The sequence below is a fragment of the Lacerta agilis genome, chromosome 8 (genome assembly GCF_009819535.1).
Source record: "Lacerta agilis isolate rLacAgi1 chromosome 8, rLacAgi1.pri, whole genome shotgun sequence".
Classification (NCBI taxonomy): Eukaryota; Metazoa; Chordata; class Lepidosauria; order Squamata; family Lacertidae; genus Lacerta; species Lacerta agilis.
Genome location: NC_046319.1, coordinates 5537690 through 5551415, shown reverse-complemented (window position 1 = coordinate 5551415; position 13726 = coordinate 5537690). Strand labels below are relative to the sequence as shown.

The 13726-nt window shown below is 40.8% G+C and overlaps 1 protein-coding gene across 5 annotated transcripts in view; it reads right to left on the bottom strand.

The window, feature by feature from the left end:
- The window catches only part of SLC23A2 (solute carrier family 23 member 2), a 76214-nt gene that overhangs the window by 36014 nt on the left and 26474 nt on the right, over positions 1-13726 (bottom strand). For 2 of the 5 annotated variants that reach the window (XM_033159176.1, XM_033159177.1), the window contains 2 exons: positions 6451-6528; positions 4673-4771 (listed from right to left, as the gene is read on the bottom strand). In XM_033159176.1, coding sequence (XP_033015067.1) covers positions 4673-4765 — 93 coding nt within the window. In that variant the 5' untranslated portion in view covers positions 4766-4771; positions 6451-6528. Of the gene's footprint in view, positions 1-4672; positions 4772-6263; positions 6529-13726 lie in introns of all 5 variants that reach the window. The other 3 variants (XM_033159173.1, XM_033159174.1, XM_033159175.1) reach the window with 2 other exon arrangements.

Below are 13726 nucleotides of genomic sequence, written 5' to 3'. Positions count from 1 at the left end.
AGCGAGGCTGGTAGTGAGAGAGGAGGGTGCAGAAGGCTATGCTCCTAGATGTCTTTCAACTACCATGCCTTCTCACAGGACTTCTTTTGTGTGTAGAGAAGAAGAGAGGTGTGGTTGAAGGCAAACATCCATGAGCGGGATGTCACAGACCTGATGGAAGCTGTTCCAACTTGCCAAAGATCAAACAAACAAAGCAGAATTTGGGGTTGTGTGATGACAGAAGAGCCTCATTCAAAAAGGGATGTACATTTATTGTATTTGGAAATGGCTCTACAGTTAACTTATGAGAATGCAGAATGTATTTCAAGGCTACACCCTTCTAAGGGAGCAGTAGGAAAAAGACAGAAAGTAGCCTGGCTCATCCCAACACATGGCTCAAAAATGCCAACAACATTTTCTAAAAAATAACTGATCAAGAACTAGTTACAGGTGGGTAGCCGTGTTGGTCTGCCATAGTTGAAACAAAATAGAAAATTCTTTCCAGTAGCACCTTTGACCAACACGGCTACCCACCTGTCACTGGAACTATGGAAGGCACCACATTGAGCCGCATGAAATGGAAGTCCATCAACCTCACCAAGAAACTGGCACAGGTACAGACAGACATCTCAACTCAGTTGGTCTCTAAGGTGCTACTGGAAAGAATTTTCTATTTTGATCAAGAACTAGACTCTCATAACTCATGCAGTGTAGTCTAAGGGGTAAAAGCAACCTAAATAAACACTTTCAAGAGAAGCTCTAGCTCAGTCTCCAGCAAACACGTCTTCGATGCTGAATAATCAGGAAAACTAAAGGAAGAGGGGATCAAGACCATACACACCCCATAACTTAAAAGCTTCATCAGGAGGGATTTGAGAAGGAAGAATTCCAGGAGGCCTGGAGCACTATTTACCAATTCAGTGTAAAGGAGCACAGAACCTTTGCAGTCTGTCTTACAGCCCACCCAGGATGCACATTTCGGTTGAAACAAGACAGGAGGAAGAACTCAAGACCCCTTCCCAAAAGAAGGGAGCTTTAGGGAGTTCTGATTTTCATTCTGAGGACAGTATCTTAGGTCCTAAGAGAAGTTAAGAAAATTAACAAAAGAACATTTCCCACCACCCCCTCCAAGCTTTCCCCAGTGTCTCCCTAGAAGGCCTGGCACTCTCCATGAACAACATGGGATGAAGCAAGGCTACATGGGGAGGGGAAGAAATCAAACAAAATCAGACGTGGATCCTAAGATAACCCAGGGAAGATTTTCTATACCCATCTCTCTCTGGCAGTCCCCACACCTCATGCATATATAATTCAGGTTGGTCCACCCGCCTGAGGCTTTCCAGGGAGGAGGGCAGGATGTCAAACTTCCCTTCTGTGAACTTGCTTAAGATTTTAGGATCCTAGCCTATGGCTGTATCAGGAGCTCCGCTGAAGGTGGGAGCACAAAAGTGGCTTGGTTTGCACATAATTGTCCAAACTCTGCCCAGTGGCTTAACTTTATTATGTTTAGTCTAAAGCCAGGGTTTGTTGTGGGCTCAGGAACCTTGGTGTGCTTTCATATAAGGCTTTGTGTTACATGCAGACCCATCACTCTTCCTTCACCATGGTTTGTTTGCCCACCCCAGATGATTACCAAGATACAAAGAGCAGATGAAAAACCAAACAATCTTTTGAAAAGCAAGCCATGGTTTGTTTGTTCATCTGTGGGACAACTCATAGGTCATTTGTGCTTTGTTAAACTCTGTACAAAACAGGCCAATGACATGAGTTTTCTAAATCATTTTCAAGAACATTTTTCACTTGTCTAAAAGCTATGGAGATCCAAGTTAGCATGCTTGACAAAACCTTTTTTTTACATAAACAAAGTTTAAACTTTAAAGTCAATGAAACTTAGAGTGATGTGTTAATTTTATCTGTTGTAGAAATATCTGAATTAGAAGCACAGAGCATTAATTTAGCAAGCAGTTGTACAGAAGCAAAATAGCGTTAGTTATGCTACATAAAACAGCATGAAGACAGGTTTCTACAGTTTTCTGTGACACCCACATTTGCTGAGGACCGCCCCCCCCCCACTCCCAGTAGCCAAAAGTAACTGAACTAAATTGTTGGAAATTGTTTTACTGGAATACATGTAAATATTTTAAGGCATGACAGTTTAATAGTGTACAGTTCCTTTACATTTATAAGCAATTTTTAAAAATAAAGTATCAGATTCTAATGAGGTGTGCGTGTAAATATCAGTTTCGTAGAGACACTTGAAGAAAAAAATAGTTACAACTTTGATTTTTCAGTCTCAATACCACTGTATCCATTGCTGTTGCCGAATTTTACTTGTAATACATCAGCCTGCCAATTAATTTTATGAAAGCAATGCCTTTCTAAAACTGGATATTTCCTGCATGAAAAATGCAGCAGTTTCCTACTCTTCCTCACATCACAGGGAACAAGCAGGCTCATGTAGGAAGAGCTGATGAGCGATGGGATGTGGGAGACCTTTGTTCAAAACAAGAATGATAACATAAATCTACCACGATCCCTTTAGAAAAGGGACTAGAAGAGCTTTACTGTGACTGCCAGAGGCAGCAGACCCAGCATTAAGGTAGCAGCTGCAGTATCAGCAGATGTGCTGCTTCTATTCTACGAGTCAGAATGAAGACCAAGCAAATATATTACTTAACCGATATCAGATAGTCAAAATATGTGTCTTGGAATCCGGAGTCCAGTAACCCAGTTGTATAACTTTATCCTATTAGTCACACATGCTGCAATTGCCTAATCCCCTTATGATTGCCACCGCCTACAATCATGGAAGTAAGTCTAGGTGGTCCAACTTTGGCACCGTTTCCCTCGCATCTCCCTGGCTGCCAACGTTAATCTCTGAAACAAAGGTGGCATTAAAAACAGAAAACGCTCAGTCATTTTGCCTCCCTGAATAAGCTCAGTGTTTATAGCTGGACTCTGGAAAAAGGAGGTTTGTGCAACAAGACAACTGCAGCTATAGTAAAACGGATTATCAAAACATCTACCTTCAGCCCACACAAATGAGGGAAATGGTGTACAATCCTGAAATCCACTGATAAATTATTATGGCCCACAACATGAAAATGTTCAAGTACAGTCTTTCCAGGAGATGCTATTACTCCAAGAATTATCAATGTTCCCTTAATCAAAGAAACCTGTCCTTAACACTTCATCTAAATTATGGAAGGATAGAAAATAAGTTAAAAGGTAATCAGTGATAATGTCCCCCCCCCCCCATGTTTTCCATCCTATTTACTGTATCTTTTCTCTAAATCAAATTTCAAATCATTTATAAACTCTAGTATATGTTGGGAAAGATGGAGGGCACAAGGAGAAGGGGACAACAGAGGATGAGATGGTTGGACAGTGTTCTCGAAGCTACTAACATGAGTTTGGCCAAACTGCGAGAGGCAGTGAAGGATAGGCGTGCCTGGCGTGCTCTGGTCCATGGGGTCACGAAGAGTCGGACACGACTGAACAACAAAATATTCATTAAAAAGCAAAGGGGGTGGGAACGTGATGCTGAAACTCCCCCATCTAATACCATCTTTATATAGAATAAAGAAAGTTGATTCTCAGCTTATTTTTTCCTTTTAAATGTAATTTTGCAGATCATGTAAGATCAGAAAGGGCAACTTGTAGTTCCAAAAGATTCTTTATGAATCCAGCAGGCCTTGAGGGAAACCAGATAATCTTACCTCTCATTTTAAATATTGCAACAAGGAATTGCACAGAGGGATGTGTGTGATGGCAAAAAACACCAATTTATTAAGGTTCAGGAAAAAAAGTTCTGCGAAATGAAACTTGCTTCCTTGCTTTTTATATTCCCCTATCTTGCTGAAATATTTTCCAATCTGCAAAAACCTGAATACGGCAAAGTAAATTTCTTTGGTAGACTACACAAGCTGCTTAATTAATTTTGTAAGCAAAATTTATGGGTTTTACTGTTATCTAAAGACATTGCCTTGAAGTCTTAACAAAAGACATGGATAATGTCAGGGAACCACAAGGAAGACAAAGGGGGGAACAAGCAAAATTAGCAGAAATGTCAAACTGAGGAGAACAAGAGAAGAGTGAAGAACTTCCACAGAACTGCTAAGGTCTCTTCATACTGCTTTTCAGGATACTGATTACTGAAACCATACCTTCCACTGATAGATATTGTTAGTGGGATGGGAAAAGCACTGTCTGTAAATGTTGGGCAGACTGTGCCATACAACCAACCATCACATGGTAATAAGAATTACGCAATAAACAGGATTTCATGAATCAGATTTATTGTTCATCATGATCAACCTAGAATATGCAACAATGCTGCTCCACACTTTATCTTTCATTCTGAGTTGGTGGTAGCGGTGAACTTTTTTTCCAGCTATGCTGCCTGCCACAAGCCAGAGAAGATACAAGAAGGTTATGAACAAACAGATAAATTTCTGTAACCTTAAAATACCATTAGTGTCTCCACCTTGATTCTCCAGGCAATTCCCCATCATCTCCACACATTACCAGCACTCAAGCTCTCCTCCTGGCAGTCACTGAGTTACCTTCCCATGGCTTCCCTCCAAAAATACTCCAAGGGATCACCTCAGTGTGTGTGCAGCATCCCGAGCTGAGCAAATGAATTAGTTTGGCTGTACCAGCGCCAATCTTAGAATCTACTCCAGAAAGATACCTTTTCAGCAATTCCATTTTCAGTTGTATAGATCGCCATAAGCTCTGTATCTTCCGTATCTTGATCACCACTTGATGTAGCTCCACCATTCATTACAACCTACGAAAAAGAAAAAGAAATTAATATTTAAAAATAGTTACTATAGATTGTTAAATAACTGTATCCTCTCTAGGGCAAGCGCAGGAATTATTATTCTCAACAAAGAGCGCAACATTTTCAACGTACTGAATTCATCGAGAGCCAACTCCCATCAGCTTGAGCCAGCAAAAAAAAGTGCAGGTAAAAGCACTGTAACCACTTGCTGCTGCAGCATGCAGCTCTCTTCATGCCACGTAGTTACATGAGCATCCTAGGAAGGGAGGCTGGCTGGAAGAGACAGAGAGAGCTGGCTGCTGGTGCTGCAGCAAGTGTGCCCAGCATTTTGACTTGTGCAGTGTTTATTTTTCTTTGAAGGCCTTTGGCCATTTCATAAAGGAAAAGAAGATAAGCACCATCCCATCCCCACCGGCCCAAAACCAGTCAAAATATTATCTGAACTTCATTTTCACCTCACCGACTTTTCAGGCATGTTTGGGTTTACTCCCCTCCCTGAACTGGGGATGGGGGGAGCTATTGAAAGACTTGGCACAGTACTAGACAGAACAGGAATACTGCAGCATAAGCACAGGACCAGTCAACAGTATTTTATCAATTTAAAGAGATAAACGCATTATGCCACAACAGGAAACAAAATGTACACATTAGAAAGACATCAGTGCCTGTGACTTAATACAAACAGCATTGGTATGGAGACAGTGACTGTAACAGCAGACTAGAAACCCTCTGGTCCAGTCTTACACAGAGCAGAACAATGGTAGAACAACCGCTCAATACACTATTCAAATACTGGAAATGACAATTAGACTAACATATAACCATGGTAAGCAAGTTCATGTTTCCATGTTGCAATGAACCAATGTCAAGCTATCATCAAATGATGAATTGCATTACTTGAAAGTGGTTTGGTAACCTGTGGATAAATTGTCATAATCATCACCAGCATTTGCATGCAATAGTTCAAAGGCTATCTAGTCAACTGTACTCAAAGAGGTAAGAGTCTGATTGCTTGAGCAATCTAGTCAGTGTACACAACATTTGTACCTGCATTCTGAACAAAGTCATTCATACAGAGCCCTAAAATTCATTTCTAAACCATGGAAATACTGTTTCTTAGTCGCCTCTCCATACTAAAAATACATTCAGAGCTCTTTCTTTCAGAAGATTCAGATTAGCAAGATGGCTTTTACAGCAAAGATGACTTTTACAACCAACTTCTACTCCAGAAATAAAGATCAGTAAAGCTTTCTGTGAAAGGCATATCACAAGTCACCACTGACCCATGCTATTTTCAAAGTTGTTCTATTATAAAATGCATTTTCCACACAATGGGAGTTTTTAACTGGACCTCATGGGGCACACTTTGGAGAATCAGTGCCTAGAAATACCTGACTGAGAATGATGATTGAAGCAGAAGCAGATATTATGGCTATGCTTGTGATTACATTGTGCCACCACAGGGAAGCAATGCAACTTTTTGGAGTATGCAACTTACTGGTAGTGTGAAGAAAGCAGGATGCTTGGATTCATCCTCATATTTGCCCTCTGTTGGACTTCCAGTTTCAACAGACTTAGACGTGGTGTTCTTGCCAATTCCCATTGTTTCCCACAATGCTCTAAAATTCACGTAGTCACTAAGTTATTAGTATGGGGACAGGGTTTTCAATTAAAAAATAGGGCACCTCAGGAAGTCAGAAGAGCATCACAGGAGTTCACAATGGAGCTTGAGGTCCTGTACGTAACATGTGCTTCTATGGCACCTAGAAATAAAGAAATGAAACACCAGTAAAAAAAAAAATTGCAATACAATTCCACAAGACATTTGCTGCAGTGTATAAACCTCACCGAGAATCCAGGTTTTATGACAAGTTAATTACATTGAGAATTTCAACTAATGTCCAAGGATGCCCTAAAGAAGACAGTCAGCCACAGTCTTTTCCCCCTTCACAACATAGCAGAAAAATCCCTCAAGCCTGATTCTGGTGACAGGAATCTTGAAATACACATTCAGCCCTTTTCAACGCTGATGATGCAAACCTGCCCCAGTTCTTCCTTAAAACTCAAAATGAAGTTTTACCACTTACTCTTCATCCCCTGCCTACTGAAACTAATCCTGAGTTTCGAACTGCATATATTCGTTCCCTTTTAGCCATACTTCCATCTTCCTCCTCTCCTTCTACTGCACCTTTCGTCAACCTGGTACCCTCCAGATGCTTAGGGCTCAATTCACATGAGTCCCAGCCAGCACAGTCAAAGGATGCCAGGGCTAATGGCAGCTGTAGTCCAAACAGCTGGAGGGTACCAGATGGGGGAACGCTGCTCTATTGCCTCCCCACTGAGGAATTTCAGATGATAAACTGCAAAGGTCCCTGTCCTACCATCTGACACCATAGTCTGAAGCACCACACCTACTGAGTGATGGTGCTGTTTACATAAATAAAGGCACAACAACTACAAAAAACATTGCCTACGCACTTGGTTGTAGGTAAACCTTTCAAAAAAGCACACACAAACACACACATAATGACAATTTAAAGCTGGCCACAATTTAAAAAATGGATCTAATCAAAAGTACAGATGTGAACGCAGATCAAACTTCAGTTCTGAAACCGGGGTGAATAAAATTAAAGCTGTGTAAAGACTGCCTTTGATAAATGAACAAGGATGATTTAATTCACACACAAAATAACTGTGCAAACTCAGATTTAAACAATCAAAATATCCAAAGATGTTCCAGAAACATGGCGTTTCATGGCGTTGCTCAGATATTTGCTACTTCCTCCATACGATCATGCGGGCAGCTATTCAATAAAAAGGAAACCCTGTAGGAGTCAGAACAATTTAACCTCTCCTTCAGCAGGAGGCTCAAAAATTTGTAGCAGATTACTGCATAAAAGGGACAGTAGAACAAGACAAGTGCAATGGTATTGACCCTTCCTACACTGCAAGGACAATACATCTCTGAATATGGAATTTAGTGTTATGCTGTCTGTTATACTAAATAATGCTTTTATAGGGTAGGTGGCACTAGGGATGAGTTTGTGGAAACAGGGGGCGGTGGTGGAGGCCCTAAAATGCTTGGGAAGCACTAGGTGTTGGGGGGCCACATGAAATGATTGGATTGAGCTCCTGGGATACCAATTATTCCTTCCTCAGTCTAAATTCCTCCTCCAACAAAAAAGGTATAATCAACCATATTATCGTGTGTTACAGCAACTTTGCTCTCAGGTTTTTGCCGCTCCTTTAAGTCCCATGACTCATTTCCCTCCAAAGAATGGCAGGTAGCCAACAAGCACCTTCTGCTCCAGCTCTGAAATTCTATCAGTGGACACCTGCAGTTTAAAAGCAGCTAACTAAAGTGGTGCTCGACTCCAAGAAAAAGCATATGATAAATCATGAAGCCAGAAACAGCAATAATACAAAATGCTTTCATCAAAAGGCACAATAAAGAGGAATTATTGTAAAAGGCAATCAAGAGTATTATACTGATCTTGCTTCGTGTTAGCTCAAAAAACTAGCCTGTAGCATTTCTGGCCACATTCCTGAGGCAAAAGGCAATGAATGGCCTTTGAGAAATCACCATGAGAAACAAATCCCTGTATAATCTCACAAAAAATTCCTAACAAAATAAGGACTATTTCCTTTCTTTTCTCAAAAGCTTGCCTAGAAAGAATGATTACAGGCACATTTTAAAACTAGAAATAGGCAAGGAGGGCAAGGGAGAGGGTGGTGGAGAAATGATCCTAGAAGGCACTGAAGGGCCTGCAAACCAAGTCAATGCAGCCCACCAGAAACTCAGTAAACTCACCCCAACCTGTCTCAGTAGCTTACCAAGGCTGTCTGTCAAATACCTGTCAGGCACATTCTGATGAAGAAAGACCTGGATTCAGGTTGGTAGGCTATGAAGGCCTGCAGGAAGGGAACATCATGCTTGCTAGAATCTAATTCAACCCATGCATTCAAGATAGCTGCCTCCAGCTTCTGCTTTCCATTTTCACAACAGCGGAAGGCCTGGCTAGTTATGTAAACTACAAATGCTTCATAATTATATTTCTGCTTTCTGACCTGACCTGAAGGGTGGAAAAAACATGCTTGCACAGCACTCTGCAACAATTTTTTGGGAGACAACAAACCTTTCTTTTAAGGTGGGGAAATAAGGGGGAAATAAGTGAAAATCAGATTGGCCAAGAGACTGGCATCAATATCAAAAGATTGGCCAGCAGGCCAGGAACATTTTGGGAAAAAATTCACAGACTGTCCTGATTAGCAAAACAATAATGCTTTTAAGCATTTTGAACAAGTGAAGCAGATAATTACTGTATTTGGGCAGAGTTCTGATTAGCCAGAATAGTTAACAGGCAGACCAGTGCTTGGCAGAGCCTCAATTTTGCACAAAAGACAATTCCCAATTCATTACAGGACAGCAGCTTCTGAGTCTCTATTTGGCACCTGTCAGACCAGTGACACCAAATAAGCCTTCATTTTCTTCCAGTGGAAAAAAGGGTTGCAGAAAGATGGATGCAAGAAATTTGGATGTACCATTGATAAGATACAAGCTTGCTGGCATTTCCACAGTAGTCGTATCAACTGGAAAATTCCACGTGAATTTTGGCTGAAGTCATAATCCTTATCCATGAAGCTGAGATAAAGAAAGCATTTCTAGCAACAGAACTTGCCAATGAAACTGGGTGAATAGCTGGTTCACACATTTCCCTCATAACAAGGTAGCACAAAGATTCAAACTCAATATAGGAAGAATGGAACTAACACAGGGGCGGATGTGGAGGTCAGGATAGGGGGGAAAGGCTGTGAATCCCTCTAATTAATTTATAAAGCTTGTTCGTGGCTTATCCATAAAAAAAGAAGTTACATACAAGAAAAGATAGATAGCACATCCAATAGCACTTTGATGTGCTGAGAGTGATTTCCCAGCTGGCACTGGGCACAGAAGAAGTGATACAGACATCCACTTCCTCCTCACCATACTCTCACTCTCTGCTCTTCCCCTTCGGGCTTTTTTCAAGAAGCACCTGGGAATCACTAAATACTTGCAAGCACCATGAAACCTCAAGCAGCAAGGCTGTGCAGAAGACAAATAACCAGAAGCTCAAGTCTCTCACAGAGGGCAATGTGGGATATTGTGGAGGTACAGTACTGTAGAATGATGGAAACTTACAATATTCAATAACCATCAACCGCAGTCCAACAGACACATTCACAACAGACTATTCAGGACATTCCTGGTCAAGACCAAGTCATTCAGGGGTGGGGGATTGTTGTTTTTTAAACTCACCCTCACCATCTATTTTCATTATATGCACAGCACACTACATCTATACCACAATTCATATACAGTGGTACCTTGGTTCTCGAACGTAATCTGTTCTGGGAGTCCGTTCGACTCCCAAAACTGTTTGAAAACCAAGGCGCAGCTTCTGATTGGCTGCAGGAGCTTCCTGCAATCAAGCGGAAGTCGCCTCGGACATTCGGCTTCCAAAAAACATTCGCAAACTGTAACACTTACTTCCAGTTTTGCAGCATTTGGGAGCTGATTTGTTTGACAACTAAGCTGTTTGGGAACTGAGGTACCATTGTGTATATATATATGTATATACAGTGGTTCCTCGGTTTATGAAGTTAATCCATTCTGGAAGTCTGTTCTTAAACTGAAACCATTCTTAAACTGAGGTGCGCTTTTCCTAATGAGGCCTCCTGCCACCGGTGCCCTTCCACCGTTCGTATTCCATTCTTAGACCGAAGTAAAGTTCACAAACCAGGACACTACTTGCAGTTTTGTGGAGTTCGCAAACCGAGTAATTCGTAAACAGGGCTGTTCTTAAACAGAGGTACCACTGTACACACACACACACACACACGTATACACACACACACACACAAACAAACAAACAAAAGTGCAGAGAGTATTTAGTTCAGCTTTCCTGAACTGATGCCTTCCATATATTTTGGATTATAATAGCCACCATCCCTGGCCACTGGCCATACTGGCTAAGACCCGTGTTGGAAACTCATATATACAGGTATAAGCTAATCGCCAAATGCCACCTTAAACTTAGGTTACGGTCACCACAAAGGAATGTCTAGGTGCCATTCCCCTCGCCCCCAATTGATGGTGATGATGATGATTTTCATTTCTATGTCACTTTATATTTTTAAAGAAAAAACCTCGCATACTACAGTGCCAACCAAATACATCATATAATCCCATATATACTAGAAGACGAGACAAAACAATGGATACATCTAGAGAGGGAGTTGAGGCTCCAGTACTTTGGCCACCTTATGAGAAAAGAAGACTCCTTAGAAAAGACCCTGATGTTGGGAAAGATGGAGGGCACAAGGAGAAGGGGACGACAGAGGATGAGATGGTTGGACAGTGTTCTCAAAGCTACTAACATGAGTTTGGCCAAACTGAGGGAGGCAGTGAAAGATAGGTGTGCCTGGCGTGCTCTGGTCCATGGGGTCACGAAGAGTCGGACACGACTGAACAACAACAACAACAACAACAACAACGAGAGGGACACAATTGAAAATATCTGCACCACAGCATACCCACCTCACCTATCTCCCTATCCCACCCACCTCTTTCCGCTTCCTTTCCCTAATGTCTCAACAACCAAAACTGATTTGTAAAAATGTTACATGGAAAAAATACAAGAGAGACATTGCGCACACCTTTGTAAATCAAGAAAATCCTTAATACAAATTAATTAAAAAGAAAAAAGCTCAAAGCGGTTTACAACACATTAAAACATCAAACACAACAACCCAGAATAAAACAAATTCAAGCTTCAAGGAAAATAAGAGGTCAGCATGGAACTCTTGAGTAGGAATTTCCACCAACTGTGTGCACCAACCCAAAAAAGCCTTTCTGTGTGTAAAAGGGCTTCTTCTGATTACTTTAAAGTCCAGGTATGATCAGAAGATGGTCAGCCCAAAATGTTATGCTTGTAGAGTTGTGCTGTAGGGTAGAGGTGGCAGTCAGGGTGAAATACCTTGCGCTGGCGCATGTCTCTACTTTGTCTCTATCAAATCCCAATGTTCACTTTGACTGTGGTGGTGACTGTTGCTAGTGCAGCACCATGCTGTACACACATGGGAGCAAGCTCCCAAAAAAAAAACACACACACACACACACAAACAAACAAACAGAGCTAACATTCACAATGCAAACAGTTTAAGCATATACAAATCATGCTTTCTGAAAATAGCTGTGCTTGAGCAATGCCCTGCCTTCAGTTTGTGACAGCAAAAATATGTCCATTCAGAATGAAAATGCATCTTTTAAATTTAAATCCCTGCTCTAATTGTTACATGATCTCCTGAAAAGTGAAAGGAATTGTTCTTGCTTGGGGTTCACACATATTGCCACTTTTTTGTTTGGGTCAGAAAAGGTTACTTGAAAATAAGGAAGCGGTTATGGCGGTTTTAAGCAGCTGTTTTCTCCTGAGCAAAGCACTTCAATTACCGGTAGGCTCTCAAGCCAAGCAATAAAGATACAAAATATAAAGATTTACAGGTGAAACTTGAAAAATTAGAATATCGTGGAAAGGTTCATTTCTTTCAGTAATTCAACTTAAAAGGTGAAACTAATATATGAGATGCAAACTAATATATGAGATAGACTCATGACATGCAAAGCGAGATACGTCAAGCCTTTATTTGTTACAATTGTGATGATTATGGTGTACAGCTGATGAGCACCCCAAATTAACAATTTCAACTTTGGGGTTTTCATCTGCTGTATGCCATAATCATCACAATTATAACAAGCAAAGGCTTGACATATCTCGCTTTGCATGTCATGAGTCTATCTCATATATTAAACTCCAGTAGCTAATGAAAACAATTGCTTACATAAATGGACTTTTCCACGATATGCTAATTTTTCGAGTTTCACCTGTATATGACTGGTTATTTTTCAAGAAAACTAATATATAGTCATTCCTTTCTATAGGTAGAGGACTGAGGCATAGAAATACTATTTTTACAAACAAAGTTTTATCTATTTCTCTTCCTACCCAACAAATCTCCAAAACTGAAAGCTTTATTCTAAACCACATTTTCCTCATCAAAAACAGACACTCCACTTTAGTGTGTTTAAAGCATTTCACATACATTATCTTGTAAACTTTTATTCATATTATTGCCCCCAAGCTGCAGATTAGATATTGACACGCTGGAAGGTGTGCAGAGGGTGACAACCAAGATGGTCAACCAAGTGTTATGAGGAATGGTTGAGGGAGTTGGACATGTTTAGCCTGAAAGAGAGGAGACTGAGAGGAGATATGATAGTCCTCTTCAAATATCTAAAGGGCTCCCACACAGAAGATGGAGCAACTTCTGGAGGGTAGGGTTCAAACATATATAAGAAAGAAGACTCTGACTAAAAATCAGGAAGGACTATCTGACAGTAAGAGCTGTTTGACATTGGAACAGACTCTCTCAGAAGGGGTGGACTCCCTTCATTGGAGGATTTTAAGCAATGGTTGGGCGATCTGTCATGGGTGCTTTAAGTTGAGGGTTGGACTAGTTGACCCTTGGGGTCCCTTTCCAATTCTATGACAGTGTAGTTTTTGCCTAAGGCCATTTAGTCAGTTCATGGCCATGTCAAGTTTCAAATCAGGGAATGCAAACCAGACCCTATGCAACCCCACCCCTATGCACATAGTTTTAAGATAAACTGGATTTATTTATCTCAGGAGACAGAAATACACTGACACTTCTAACTTCTTGATAATTTGGATTTTCATAACTTGTAGAGGGGAGAAACTTCAAGTTTTGAAAATTAAAATTTTCAAGTGGTAATATTTTCAAGACCAAAACTTCAGCATATAACCCATATAAATTCTCTAGCTGAACTTCTCTTACATTAGCTACAACTTTCAGCCGGTTAACAACTCTCTTACCTCAAGACACCAGGGCAGATAGCAGAGTCTC